This window comes from Oenanthe melanoleuca, chromosome 2 (genome assembly GCF_029582105.1).
Source record: "Oenanthe melanoleuca isolate GR-GAL-2019-014 chromosome 2, OMel1.0, whole genome shotgun sequence".
Taxonomy (NCBI): domain Eukaryota; kingdom Metazoa; phylum Chordata; class Aves; order Passeriformes; family Muscicapidae; genus Oenanthe; species Oenanthe melanoleuca.
In genome coordinates, this window is record NC_079335.1 from 104,038,192 (window position 1) to 104,053,309 (window position 15,118).

General features: G+C 37.8%; 1 protein-coding gene across 1 annotated transcript in view; it reads right to left on the minus strand.

The window, feature by feature from the left end:
• The window catches only part of AVL9 (AVL9 cell migration associated), a 40,578-nt gene that overhangs the window by 15,205 nt on the left and 10,255 nt on the right, over positions 1-15,118 (minus strand). The window contains exons 2-8 of the mRNA XM_056483107.1: positions 10,089-10,209; positions 7,912-7,997; positions 5,689-5,760; positions 4,788-4,877; positions 4,371-4,437; positions 3,692-3,732; positions 2,528-2,566 (exon numbers count right to left, since the gene is read on the minus strand). Coding sequence (XP_056339082.1) covers positions 2,528-2,566; positions 3,692-3,732; positions 4,371-4,437; positions 4,788-4,877; positions 5,689-5,760; positions 7,912-7,997; positions 10,089-10,209 — 516 coding nt within the window. The remainder of the gene's footprint in view (positions 1-2,527; positions 2,567-3,691; positions 3,733-4,370; positions 4,438-4,787; positions 4,878-5,688; positions 5,761-7,911; positions 7,998-10,088; positions 10,210-15,118) is intronic.

Below are 15,118 nucleotides of genomic sequence, written 5' to 3' on the forward strand. Positions count from 1 at the left end.
TCCCCACAAAAGTAAACTTATTTAAAAATGCCATTTTTACATCCTTAATCAGCACCATACCAGTAAAAAAACATACATGAGCATTACAAGAAATCAAGAATGTAAAGGAATACAGAATGATCTAACTTTATGACTGTGCAGTCCAGTTTAGTAAGCCTATGATGTAATTAAAAGTGGAAGTTTGTGGACTTAGCCTTAATAAGAGACTTCTGCTGTAACAAAGAAAGAAACTTTAGAAGAGGTTGATAAATAATAGCTCATGTGCCACTAATATTTGCCAGTCTACAAGGTAGTGAATGGATAAAACAAAGAGGAAGATCTACACAGCTGGCCAAATGATATTTAATGGTACCTCAGCTGAAAACAGACTATATATATTATTCTAAACATACTACAAAGAAAAATTGTACAAGATAGGTGAATTCAAATTGCAACAACCACTGAAAAAGCATGACGAGAAGAAGAAGCAGCTCATCTGTGGAAAGAGTTTTGGTTGACTCCAATGGGAATGAAAATGTCTAAAGATGCTGCTCTATAATGTATGTATGGAAAATGCATGATATAATAGCAATGAGCTACAACAGAATGCTTATGATACTCCCACAGGTTTAGATTCTCAGACACCATGGATTCTTAACCAAGCTTATTTTTAAGTGTACAGAAATAATTAAGCCTATAAAGAAGTACCTTGTTTTAAAGAAATCTATTCCAGTCTAGGTTTTTGTTTGGGTATACCACTTACTTAAGGCAAATACTTTTTTATATTTGTTTCATCAGGTCCCTCTGCTATCTTTCTGTCTATAAGGATGCACAGTTCCTTACCCCTCCCAACCCCACTATATGGCCCACAGCATTTACATCAGCAAACTGGGTGGTCCTGGCAGCAGAAATTGAAATGATCACCATCTGGAAGTAGTCTTCCAGCCTAATAACAGATGAGAGGTGAAAAAAATTCTTTTAGCCTGTGGAAAAACATCAACCAAATTGCTACGGATTAAAGGAAATTAGTCTGTGGTATTTTTCAGATCAAGGAAAATTGGCATTATAAGTGGCTTCTTGCATATTATATTTAAAGTCTTTGAACATACAGATTCCCACAGCTGTTCTGAAACCATAACATTTGCCAGAAAACAGGCAGTGCCTGAAAACTAAAACTTTTTTTTGAAATTGCAAGTGTCTTCCTGTCAGAGCTTAAGGAAAAAGAGACACAAAACAACCTGCAGGTTTGTTCCATAAGCATTCAGTTACTTTCAAAACAATTTTGTATGTTTGACAAATGTGAACACACTTGGGAAACCCTCTCCTCTCTTCCTGTGCATTCGTTTCTTGTGGTTTGAGCAGTTTCAGAAAAGAACCATAGCTCAGTGAAGTATTTTTTTCGTATGTGTCCAAATGCTGAACTGATCTGGTGACCCCTACTGTGCCGTAATTGTATTTTCTCAAGTGTACCTTTTGCATAGCCTTTAATATAGCCATCTTCAGCATATATTCTCATCATCAAATACTGAGAACTGTCAAGTTATATCTGACCTACAGAATTTAGTGACAAGCGCAAACACTTCAGAGAGGCTGCTACATCTATTTTAAAACGGAACAGCATATTTAGTGCCTCACGAAAGATACCTCCACAACTGTTTTGATAACTTATAGACTAAATCCTACTGACTTTCCAGCTGCAGCTAACAGGAAATTCTAACATGCCTTCCCAGCAATCTGAAGAAGTTGGGTTTTAACACAGCAGGTTCACTGAAGAAAAAGTAGCATTTGGGAAACTGAAACAAAGCTTTAAACAACGTTTTTAAACCAAAACAAAACAAAATCCCTGCATAAGTATGTCTGGCAGCTGATAAATAGTCATTTCACCCAAAGCTCTTGCTCTAGGGCATTAATATGAACACAGAAGAAAACAAATGTCTCGATTTCACGTCTGCTTTTACATTTTGCATATTACACCTAAATTACTAAAACAGTATTGCTTTTGAGGCAGTAAGATAGCCCAAAGCAAGCACTGAGCATAGAATTCAGCAGTTATTACCAATTTATAATCTGAGTTCAGCCTAACCTAACAGATACAGCTCTCTTCATTGTCTTCTCCATGGAACTCAGGTATGAAGGGCATTTCTAGCACTTGTTTCTTTTAGTCTGTCTATCTAAAGTCTGAACCAGAAGTTCTATTTACTGGATTTCTATAAAGCTGTGCCTTTTTAGGTACCCACATTTCTCATTGGTTCCTCCACATAGGTACCTATCTGCACGATATGTATCCTGTCCTATATTTTACAGTAGGTTAAGTCGCATTTCATCACACTTTTCTTTGGCTGGGCTTAAAGAAGCAAGGTGTGGACAGAGCAGAAATAGAAGCAAATTTATAGGTTAACACACAGCGGTTTCTTTTAGCGTAATAGCCCAATTTATATATTGATGCAGAGCTGTTGATATGACTTCAGATGCTTCTATTTTACAGATGAATAATATTTAACAGACACATTTCTATTTAAACTACCTGCCTCAGCTTACAAAATGTTACCTTTTTCTCTAGAAGAATCAATTTAAAAAGGATCAAGACCTGAAAAAAACACAATAATAAAAAAATGGTGAGAGAACCAGCACCATTTTTCAAAAATAATGTGTAAGCATAAATTCTTGTTCAAGGTTTTATGTTTATCACTGCATAACAATCAAATGACCAAATGCATTTTACCAGTGGAAACCAGTGTTCCAATACCCTTTCTCCACCTGAGCACACATTTAAAAATAGCATGAGATGAAAAAAAAAAAAACTAAAAAACAACCAAAACCTCCACAAACAAGAACTGTGTAATTTGAATCATACGTAGCTTAGCAGAAAGGACATGTTGTGCAATTCCAGAATTTTAAAAAACAGTAAACTACATAAACATAAAAGAGTTCCTCCACAGAATTACTGAAAAAAATCCAGCAAAATACCAAGAATAGTATTCACCTCACTTAATTTTAGGCATCTACAGATGAGGCATCTAGATCAGAAGTGTCTGCCCAGACTCCCTACACTAAAGAAAAAACACAAGTGCTTCTGGAATGATTGGCAGACATCGGAAGCTAAGCAAAAGTGAGTTCTACCCCAAAAATCTACTGAGCAGGTGCAAATACACCATGAAATTCAGATTCTCAAAGTTCTTTCCCTGATGCATCTCAGTCAATAAAAGATTCTAAATGCTGTTTCTACTTTAGCTATAGTACGTATCTGTAAATTCAATTTCAACAGAAATTAGGAGAAAGAAGGACAGGTCCAAGTCCCCACAGGTTCTGTGATTGCAGAAGCTACAAAATTTACAAAACACGGGATAAATGCTCCAAGTTTAGCAATAGTCTTTTATCATATTCATCAAGTGAGAAACAGGAAATAGAAACACAATCACAAATGAGATAGCATTTACACTTTGGGACAGGACTAAAAAATGTCACACAAACCTAGAAATCTCCAGGAATCCCTCAGGCTAACAAAATTTCTTAGTCTAGAATGTGCTTTCATTGAAGTTATGCAGTGGAATGGGAGGGAAAAATCAGGAGCCTCTAAATAGCAGCACTTAAGAAATAGTCTTCTTACTCCTAACTCAGGTATGTCTATTTATGCTTATTTTTCTGCTCCTTACAAAGTATTTTACTCCCCAAAATATTGCAGCCCTTCAAATGTCTAGTAGAGAATGCCTACCTTGTGTCTAAAATGGAGAACAAGATCCCGAGGAGACAGACCTGAGACACCAAAAAGAGAGCAATTATTACAATTCAACAGCTGATAGGAATACTAATTTACTTCTTGTCACCATTTTTCAGCGTGAGAGAGATACCCAACATGGATTCTGTGTGAACCTGGTTATTTTAATGGCAGAATTCAGAAACAATTCTTTTTTTTTTTTTTTCAGCAGGAGCAATAATTCTTCAACAATAGAGACAATAATAACATGAGCAGTTGTGCTCTGAGTTAACATCTGTTGGCTGCCACACATCAACAGGGAAATACTGAGGTAAATACTACACTGTGCATTCAGAAGGCACAGGGAAAAGCCAGAACTGGATGGTGAGATATCCTAAATAAGGGGTAGATGCAAGCTTGAACAATTTGATGGTGTGGGGTTCTCAATCTAAACATTAATTACCAAAAGCAGATAAACAGCTGCTAGTCAGACTGTTAGGTAAAGGAGTAATATGCTTTCAATCTGCAGCTATTATGAAAGCAACACTCCATTTACATTTATTTAAATCCATTAATAAAGAAATGCAGACCTCTGGTGCCTAATCTATTAATGCACATAAACAAATTAGTTCAAGAGAGGCATGTGCTGTTTAGTGTAACATCATCTCTGCTGTTTTGTACAAAACACGTCACTTACCAAGATAAACTTGTGACCCTTCTAACGAAGTATTGCCCAAGGAACTATTCATATGATCATAAAGTTCCTGCAAAAGTTAGAACAAAGGCAAAAAAACCACCCAGGTGTTAATGGTCACACAAAATCCAGAATAAATAAAATTCACTTATTTAAGGATTTCAGTGGCTTATTCCAGAAAGAAAGCTAAACCTTACCAAGGGAATCAACAGAGATACAGGCTGACAACCAACTCATATCTCATAACAAATCAGAAAGTTGACTCTGTCAGATTAGGGTAGCACATTTAGTTCATGTTAAAGTATTACAGGAGCTGAATAACTGAATGATTATGCAAAAGGCATATTTGAGCATTAAATTCAAGTAAGTCTGTGGCCACACACTGAAAGCTGTTCTGTGTGGATTTTACTGGAAAGTTACCTTTAGAATTGAAATTTGTGAGAAGTCCTTTTCTTCAAAATATGCATGTGTGATGAGTTGCAGCTTTGCCTGAAGTAACCCATATAAAGGCTTGGAAGAAAAACAAACACAAAAGCAAGTGAATAAAACTATTTAGTCACTCATTTTGAACTTTAATCTTCTTCCACGCTTATCTTGCAATACTGACACTTCATTATACATGGAGTTCATGGATAAGCAGTCCTCAGTGGCTAACTCCCAGCATCTTTCTCCTGTGCTCATTTTAAGTGATGACAATTTCATTTTCTTTCCATTTGAACGTACCATACCCTCACTGAACATCTTTCTGGAAAAGCAGTTTCCTGCTTTAATGCTGTTCATAATAGTAATAGCTCTAGTAATAGTTCTTTCTTCAGTTTTAAACACAAAAAGAATTTCTGTTCCCTGCCTGGTGACCAGCAGCTTTTGATGAATAGGTAGAAATAAAAGGTATCTCTTCAAAGCAAGAATATGCTGCATGTGTGGCTATCAAAAAATCTCCCTCACAGCTGAAGATGGTAGCCACTCTCTCCAGCTACTATGCTAGATTATCTTTGAGGCCCTTTCCAACCTTACCCATTCCTTGATTATACCAGCCAAACTCATCTACCATATGAAAACTACCATATGAAATTGACTTAGTAGCATTTAAGAAGGATCGGAAGTGCAAATAGGTATCCTCATCCATGACAACGGACACTTTTCCAGTTTCAAGCAGATACCACAAACCAAGGCAGCTCACTCAAATGCCACAGCCTTCCAATTCAACTTTACTCTGCATGGCTAAGACAGATGTTTGAAGCCAATGTTCCAAACAAGAATATGGAAAAGCAATTGTTAAGGTTACCTGAAAGTGTTTTGGGAGTTAAACAAACATTCTTACCAGCTGGCTGAGAACACAGACACTTTTCTGTACAGTTTCTCGGGTGATGTCTGCTTGCCGTACTTTTAATGCCTAAGAAATAAAAGTATTACAGTGCTTTTACCCAAACATAATTTCAAAAGGAATTCTTTCTCAAGTCTAGTTGCCACATACTACACCCCTACTGAGATAAAATCCTAAAACCAGCTATGGTAGAATATCCAAACTATGCAACAGTATGCTCTTATGTTTTCACAAGGGATAGGCTGGGAAGGAGGGACATGGGTGTCATCCCCTATGATAAGGAATGGCTAGATTGTAAAGAGCTGCCTCTGAGAAACAGCCACAAACAGGTCAAGAATTTGTGGGTAGAAATCAAGGACAGCACCAACAAAGGACACCTGGCTGGGGTCTACTACAAGCTGCCTGTTCGGGGCAGCCTGTTGACAAGGCCTTGCTTCAACTACACAAAGCATTGTGCTTGCAAACTCTCATCCTAAAGGGGGAATCCAACCACTCAGATGTTGGCCAGGAAAGCAGTGAATTTGTGGATGCCTCATCCCTGGCAGCTTTCAAAGATGAGCTGGATGAGGCTTTGAGAAACCTGGTCTAGTGGGTAGCATCCCTGCCCATGACAGGGAGTTGGAACTAGATGATGTTTAAGGTTCCTTCCAACCCAAACCATTGTATGACGATTCTATGATTCTACCTAGTAAAAACACTGACATGTCAGAGCTGTATTCTCATCTCATTGTGTCCAGCAAAGATTCAAATACAGCTGTGACAACTGGCAAAGCACTGTTTAAAAGACACTAGTGTGAGAAAAAGGCAACAGCCTGGAAAAGGAAACAGCATTCTAACTCAGGGGAATGTACAGGAGAGAAAGGACAACATATCACTTGCTCTTCTCTAACATCATCTGTGAAAACAGACGAGATTAAAATGTCTCTGCCCAGAAATTGTTTGTTTCATACTCAAACATCTTTTTTGAGCCATCCATAAAATAGAAGTTTATCTATAAAATAAGCTACACTCTCAGCCAGAACAAATGGTCCCAACACTTAACAGCAAACCTGGAAATGGTGAGGGCAGAATATACACAATGATTCATTTAACTGTACAAAACAGAAAATATATGGACTGCAGCCCACACATCAAGAAAGACAGATGGAGACAGTGCTAAAGCTGTCATATGAAACACATTGGGTTTTATTCTAGTTGTTTCAAATAGTTAATTTTAAATATTTATTTATCTTCTTAAATGGTTACTAAAAAGCATAAACTGGAATCAAGAGCACAATAAAGCCAAGTTAAATACATAGTTAAATACAGCAAGACTCCAAATCACAGAATACAGTGAAGGCTGCTGCTGCAAAAAAAGAGTGAATGAAAACCAACATGGAATTTAGTTCAAAAGGAATGGAATTAAAAACTGATCATGCAAAATTTCTCCTAGAGTAAGAACAGGAATTTGAAATATAATCAAGATGTAATTAACACAGAAACAGAGTACATAAATTAGTCATAGACAATGAGTACAAATTAAAACTCAAACCCACGTGACATTCAAATTCTTGGCAATTCACTGAAAAAAGAAGCAATTTTAGAAGAAATTTGTAGTATCTTCTCAATTTTAAGTGCACAGATCATATTACCATTACCATTTTTGAAAACACAAGATGATTTGAGTAGATCAAGTACTTAATTTCCTCAGTGTGATCATGTGCACACTGTGGGCTCCCTCAATTTTTGGTTGGTATCAGTAAGCAGCTACAATGAATGGGAAGATTCCAGTCTACTCTGCAAGTGTACATGGCAAAGGAAGTAGGTGAAGAGATACATCCCTACACTAGCATGGTCAGATCCCAGGAAGTACTCAAATTCTCTGTGGCGAGAAGTTTCAACTTTTTCCACCTAAAAGGCCTACTTCCTGGAAACTTAACTTTGCCACCTAACAGACTCTCAACTGAGTTTTCTCCTTGGTGCTGATGGCTGGATTGGCTTTCAGGAAACCAAATATATTTTTCAATTGCCTTGAACATTTCAAGTATCAGAAAGTACTACTGCTGATGTATCGGAAAGAGTACTCAAGTTCTGAAACTACATACTGTGAGTATTTTCACAGATTTTTAATGTAAGAAAATCATGCAGTTTTTTGCCTGTTGGTGTAAAGCACGCCACTGAATTTTAGGTTTATTAATGCATCAAGCCTATTATTCATTAATTCACAACTTGGAAAGTTACCTTTGCTTCAATCTGCCGATAGCAAGAGACACCATACACAGTGGTTCGATCCCCACATCTTGGAGGCAAATGGAAAAACACTGTATCTAGAAAAAACGACAAGACTATTTTATAATTCATTAACAAGAGTTTGGTATATTTATTTTCAGCATCCCTTAAAGGTTTACCGCAGAAAGAACTGGCACATACTTATTTTCTTAAAAAAAAAAAAAAAAAAAAAAAGTTAAAGGAACAAGTTACCTATAAAGCTATAGTATCCAAATTAGTTTTCACACTGCAAGACAATTTGTGGAAGAATCTCCAAGTGTGCAGGACAGTTTCACATTTAGCCAGACAAACCAAACATTGATTTTCAGAAGCAGCTACTGACAGCAGAGAAGCACCACTGAAACCTACAGGCATGCTGCTTTCCCAGTTCAGGACAAAGGAACAAAGGCAAGTCACTGTGAGTCAGTGTGTACAATTGGGAATGTGATGCCATTAAGAAGGCAAACACAGTTAAGACAGGAAAAAAACCCCAAACAGCAAGGAGGAAAGTGAAAGCTGAAAGGTTAGAGAAGTTCCTACCACTGTCAAGGTAGATATCTGCACCATCACCAACATTACACTACCAAAAAGCATTTGTGCTTTTAAAATAAATAAAAAGCAATTTATGCTTTTAAAATAAACCTAGTCTTACAGAAAATAATTATTGTCTCTGTGCACATGCAAAACAAAAAACAAAATTTTCTATAAAATATGACAAGAGAAAGACTTTTATGGCTTGAAATACACACACACACACACACCTGATACTACTGCAAAAAAGTTGCTAAATCCCAAGCAAAGAAAGACAGTTGCCCTCTCCTTTCAAAACATGAGTGAAATCTTTTTTGAAACCAACTATTAATTTTTTGTTTACTTCATAGTAAGAAAATGAACAGGAGAGACAATCCCATATGCATTATAACCAACAGAGAGGCAGACTTTGTATAACAAAGCTTACCACCTTGATCAAGCTTATATTCTGGAGATCACCTGAGGCTTTAGAAAGCCTGTAAGACGATTTCCTGTACCAAGTCATCCTCTTTGCACAAACGCAGCTACCCACAGGAATTAGTTTAAAACTCAAAATCTAATAAAGTTACAGTAAATGAAATACAATTATTATCAGAAAATCTATTCACCTGGCTCAAATTCTTGTATATTCTTGCCTACAAAACACAAGGATATATATATATTTCCCCTTTGGTGCCAACTATTTTATTCCTTAACAAAAAATAAACATTTATATTCTTCTAAAACAACAATAAAAATGCTCAAAGTTGAGTATTAACTGGAATGGTACTGAGACAAGAGAGAGCAGGTAAATGCAGCTGCATGTGATTTTCCTAACTTTGAATATAGCCTACTTGCAATGTATTTAAAAATGCAGAAATTCAGCAAAAATCCAGAGCAGTCAGAGACACTCTTATTGCTGCTAGGAAAGGGATTATTTTGATAAACTTCCTTTGTTTCCAAGTGAGATCTCCAAAAGCTAGACAATAAGGAAGCTAAGTATACCAAGTTAAAAAAAACAAAACAAATTAAAAGTAGTATTAAAAGGTTTCTGTGATTTTGCTATTTAAAGTGACTTCCTTGTTGTCTGCTCTGCAGAAAAGAAAATTAAACTACTGCACACAATATAAATGTCAGGGATGAATAGAACTGCTAATAAATTAATAAATGCAATACTAAAATTATAAAAGATGCCACAAACTTGATGGTGACTATATGGCAAATGAATATTTCTGCCAACAAATACCCTTTCAAAGCTCATGCCATGGCTTTACCATATCAGCCATACTGACATGGCTTTCCATGACTTGTAGGTCATTTTAATAATCTCTAAATTCCTGGAGGAGGATTCATTCACCCTTCAAAGAACTTCAGAAAAAGCCAGCAGCCTTGTTTTGTGCTAGAACCATGCAAAATTGATATGCAACCCTGAAGTTTTTACTGACATTTGAATTCTGGATGTAGGAGGTACACCTCTATTTGCACCTAAAGTAACATACCATTGCCAATGTATTTTGCAACTTAAACAAAAAGTGCAGGAAGTCTAATAGAAAAAGAATCATTGGTCAGCTGTTCAGATATCAGGTTTTTTCTTTGAGTTGCAGTAGAAGTACACACAACTTTTCTCTCTCATTTCTCACCTTCCTGATAGTTGTGAGCGCCATCCGGTAAGGCAAGAAATGGCAAGTACTTCCATTCCTCCGGTAAACTCTGGCTGTCATGTCCTTCTCCAGGTTTTAGGGGAGGATAGGAAAATTCAACCTAAACAAACAAATGAAAGCAATGGGGAAAAAAAGAGAATACGTTACAATTACCATACAAGCAGGCCTCTATGATTCACCCTAGCATTTTTTTCCTACCAATATTATGGAAAAATAGTGATTTTCTTCCAACTATCATTCCTTGTCTCTTTCTTCAATGCACACACAGACTGACGTCTGAGGTTTAACTGACAGGCCCTGGGCAGATTTAGCTTCCAGAGCCTAATTCCATTTCCTCAAGAAAAATTAAAAAGATCTGCAAACAGAAACAGCACCCAAGAGCTGAATATCTTTTTCCCTGTGTACACAGAGCCAGCAGAACATTGCCACACCTGCAACATCAGCAGGGGTGATGGGACACACATATCCAGAAAGCAGATTTGACTTCCAAGCTCTTCAAGTGCTTATGACTAGGTAATACTAACACATGCAGGCCTCTCTTTTACCCTGCAAGACATTGAATCATCTCAGAACCTACACTAAGAGCAGAACACTGGTTTATATATTTTTATGTCCCTGAACACACTGTTCGACACAATGGCAAAAAGTATTTCCTTTTCCTTTCACTAAGAAATCCTGCTTTTCAATTTTGCCTTTCATTTAATTGTCATTTACCTCTTTTTCCTAGAAATAGGGACAATCTTTCCATTTCTTGCACTGCACAACACATCTACCACAGATCCCCACAATCAGCATTTTTACAGTGCAATCCTCTTTTCCTATGGAGACTCCTCTGGGTTTCCAGCCACTTCCACCAACTCTTGAGATGGCATTTCTGAATTCAGTGAATAAAATCTAAACACAAGTTTCTCAGTAAAAGAAACTGTTTATTGATATTGCAACTTGTCTCCAAGGATATTTAGTTAGGGAGCATAACTAGTGAGCTGCAAAATGTATGTACACAGGGAAAATAAAAAGCATGAAAAAGCAAGCATATAAATAATCTTATCATTTGACTGATAATGAAATAAGATAGTAGTAATAATAACAACAGCATCAAAAGAAAAATTTGTGAAAAATTAGAGTACCAAGGAAAATTGAAATTCTTCACCTTAACACACAATGTCACTGTCTACAACTGTTGCCAGCTTCAGAAAAAGGCACAAAGAACAAGAGAAACATGAGAACATAAGAAATCAGCCTTGATACTTGTTGGTATCAATTTCAAGTTTTCTTATTCCTTGTTACAATGGATTGACCCTGGCTGGACACCAGGAGCCAACCAAAGCTGCTGTATCACTTCCCTCCTTACCTAAGTAAGGGGGAGAAAATATAATGAAAGGCTCATGGGTCGAGATACGGGCAGGGAAGGATCACTCACCAGTCACCGTGTTGGGCAAAACAGACTTGGCATGGGGAAATTAACTTTATATCAATAAAACAGAGTAAGATAATAAGAAGTAAATCCAAATCTTGAAAACACCTTCTCTCCACCCTGGGGTGGGTTAACTGCTTCCTGGACTTAACTTTATTCCTGATTCTCTACCCCCTCCCCCAGCAGAGCAGGGGGACATGAATGATTTGTGGTCAGTTCATCACACGTCTCTGCCACTGCTTCCTCCTCAGAGGGAGGACTCTTTCCCCAGTTCCAGCATGGGGACTCTCCCCCAGCAGACTGCTCCATTAACTTCTTCAACATGAATTCTTCCCACAGGCTGCAGTTCTTAATGAACTGCTCCAGTGTGCATCCCTTCCACAGAGTAGAGTCCTCCAGGAACAGATTCCAGTGCGGGTCCCCCACGGGGTCACAAGTTCCAACACATGGGGCCATAGCCTCCCTCAGGCTTCCACCTGCTCTGGCCTGGAATTGTCTACAAGTGGATCCCCGCTCCACCACAGACTTCCGTGGGCTCCAGGGGTGTGGAAACCCAGAGAAGTTTTCCCAGCTAAGGAATGCAAACCCTGCTCTGTTACCCGAGTCAAGCCTAAACCCTTTCCCTCTCCGTTAACCTTTTGGTCACTCCCATCCTAATTTCCTGTTGGTCCTTTGCCTTAGCCCTTCCCTTGTAGCACCCCCGTGTCCCTTAGTAATTGGTCCCTGAGGCTCCTTCCACCTGCTCATCCCATGTACAAAATCTACACCCACCCAAGAAGCCTTGCCTTTGTTCCCTGAACCCTGAATCCATGCATGGCTGAAATAAACACCTCTGTAAAACCCTGCAAAGGCCTTTCCTGCTCATTCACCCCAAGCAACATCTTAGATGCAACACAGGGGGTCAGCTTTGCCTTACTGTGGTCTTCATAACAGACATAACAGGGGAATCTATGCTCTAGTGCCTGGAGCATCTCCAGCCGTTCCTTCTTTGCTGGCCTTGGTGTCTGCAGGGATGCTTCTCTCACATACTATCATTCCTCTCTTCTCTGGCTGCAATTTGCTTCCCTGCAATAACTTTCCTTCTCAAATACAGGATTCCAGAGGTCCTCCTACCACCCCTCATAGGCAGTCACCAGCTCTGGGTCTCTCCTTAGCTCTGTCAGACACGCAGGAAGCTTCTGACAGCCTCTTGGAGAAGTCACCCCTGTAATTCCCTGTAATTATGAGGAACCCATAGAGTGTGTTAAACAAAATATGCCACTAAGAAAAAAAGAAGAGCCTCTGACTTCTAAATGAGAGACATACATTGGAATCAGCATTCATACACGAAGCAGATAAACTCTCTGCCATTTAGTACACAAATACATAGTGAGAATTCCCTGCTATCCTTTTCAAGTCACAGATAAGAAAATTGCAATGGTAGATAAGAAAATTAAAGTTGTAGAAACTTCACATAAATGTCAGCAATATCATACCTTTTGCTGATGTTCAGATTCAAACTGGCTGAAAACACTGTTTACAGAATTATTACTAGAATCTTGCAGGAGTAGCTTTAGCAATAAATATAGCACAATTACTAAGCTTAAAACATAGATAGTCAAGGAGCATCTACACTTATGTCCTGACTCAGGTATTTCATTTCACTGCATGGCCAACAGAGAGGGATTCAGATTCACCCTCTGAAGGAGCTTCTTTCTAACAAATAGAGAACAAGCTCTGAGTTCCTTAGATTCCACCAAATACCTTCAATGCATCACTCCTGACAGAGAAATACTATAAGTAAGGATTTGAGACATCATTGCTTCCAAGCACATTCAGAATTACCATTGTATTTTACACGTATTCACTAAGGAACACTCCTTTTTAAATTCCATAATAAAGATGAGAAATCTGTCTTCTGTGCTCTTTTTACAGTGTGAAATTTGCTGAAGAACTACTTTGTTCTAGCTCACAATATGCTATCAACACCTCAGCTGCTATCAGATAATTCCAGCAACAGGGATTTCTGCAGGTTCTGTCAGTTCCAAATTCAATAAACTCTACAGGCCTTAATGACACTGATGACAATCTTGTTTTCTATTAGTTGCCTTTTTTCAAAAATCAGTTTTAATATAAATTTCTGTATGCATGTGTGTATAAGAGAGAAGATCACAAAACTCAGGCAAATCAAAACTAAAACTGCTTAAATGGCTTTAAATAATCTATTTTACAGATATACTTTATGATAGACCTATTTATATTATGATATACTATTATTTCTCTTCCTCCCCAAGAGGATCCATATAGGAAGTATCCTAGTTTCTAAGGAGGAATCACATTTATGTAGTTTAATAGAATTGCTGCTGGCCAAAGTACCATAAGTGTGGAAGTAACAAAGAAACAGGAAAAAGGACAACCCAACAGCTAGAGGAGCATGCAATGTCCTGGAAGACTTCCATCCATCCCTCCTCCAACTTAGCAGTGTCCAGTGATGAGAAAGTTTGAAATTTGATATTAAATAAGCAGTCACTGCAGGTGAGACTCATGTCAGCTGACTGTACATCAAAAAGCAAGATATCTGAAGCAGCTTTCCTAAGTGTTCTGCAAAGTCAGAGAAACCAAACACCTGCAGAGGGTGATTCATCTGATCTGTTTCTTTTGACGATCTCTGAAGAGAGCTGGCTCTAAATCTAACTTGCAGATGACTGACTTAACGCAGATGAAACTCACCCTAACTGTTCCCCATCCTCTAGATGCTCTGCTTGATTTCTCCAGCTCAATCTGCAGACTTGCACCAACTGCAGTTAGGAATCCTTTGCAAGGAAAGAAACCATTATCTCAAAAACAAAGTATTATAAGAATATTGAGCAGCCTTTAAAAAATGGCTAAAAACTCACAGTACTTGAAAATTATGAAACTGAGAAGTGCATATGTATAAAGGTGGTAATAATAGGATAAACAGAATTTCAGTTCTATCAGTTCTGAGTTTTCAAACAACTAGAGTCTCAGTAAAAAACTTTCCCAGTCTGTGTGTGAAAACTACAGAGCAGTGCTCCTACGGAAGGCAACTTAAAAAGTTATTTTCTTATTATTTTCCACCATAAACCCAAGACAAACCATGACAGGAGGAAGAGATGGGACTACTGAAGAGACCTGTCTCACACCTCTTTTACACTCTTCAAAGAATGAAGAAAGAGGAGCTCATTTTTTTATTTAACTATAATGGCTTGTTATGTAAATCCACCCATATATGCATGTGCATGCATAAACGTGCACTTAAATGTCACTGTATGTCATTAATATATGTATCACTACAAAAAATGCCTGCAAATACGAGAAATAAAATCTTTTCATAAAGCCCAGTAGTCAACAGGAACCAAGATATAGACACAAGTTTTTAGAGCTGACTGCCAGATAAAATGTTACAGGTTTTGGTCTCCTCAGTTGAATTAAAGAAGACTCCTCAACAAGACAAAATTCAAATACCAAGCTGAACTCCTGAGAGACTTCAAAAATGCAAATACATAAAACATGAACTAGTATCTCCAGGCATTTCTTACTCTTCCAAGTGTCAGGGATCTTTATTTCAGCTGGAAATATTGCTCACACCTGTCAA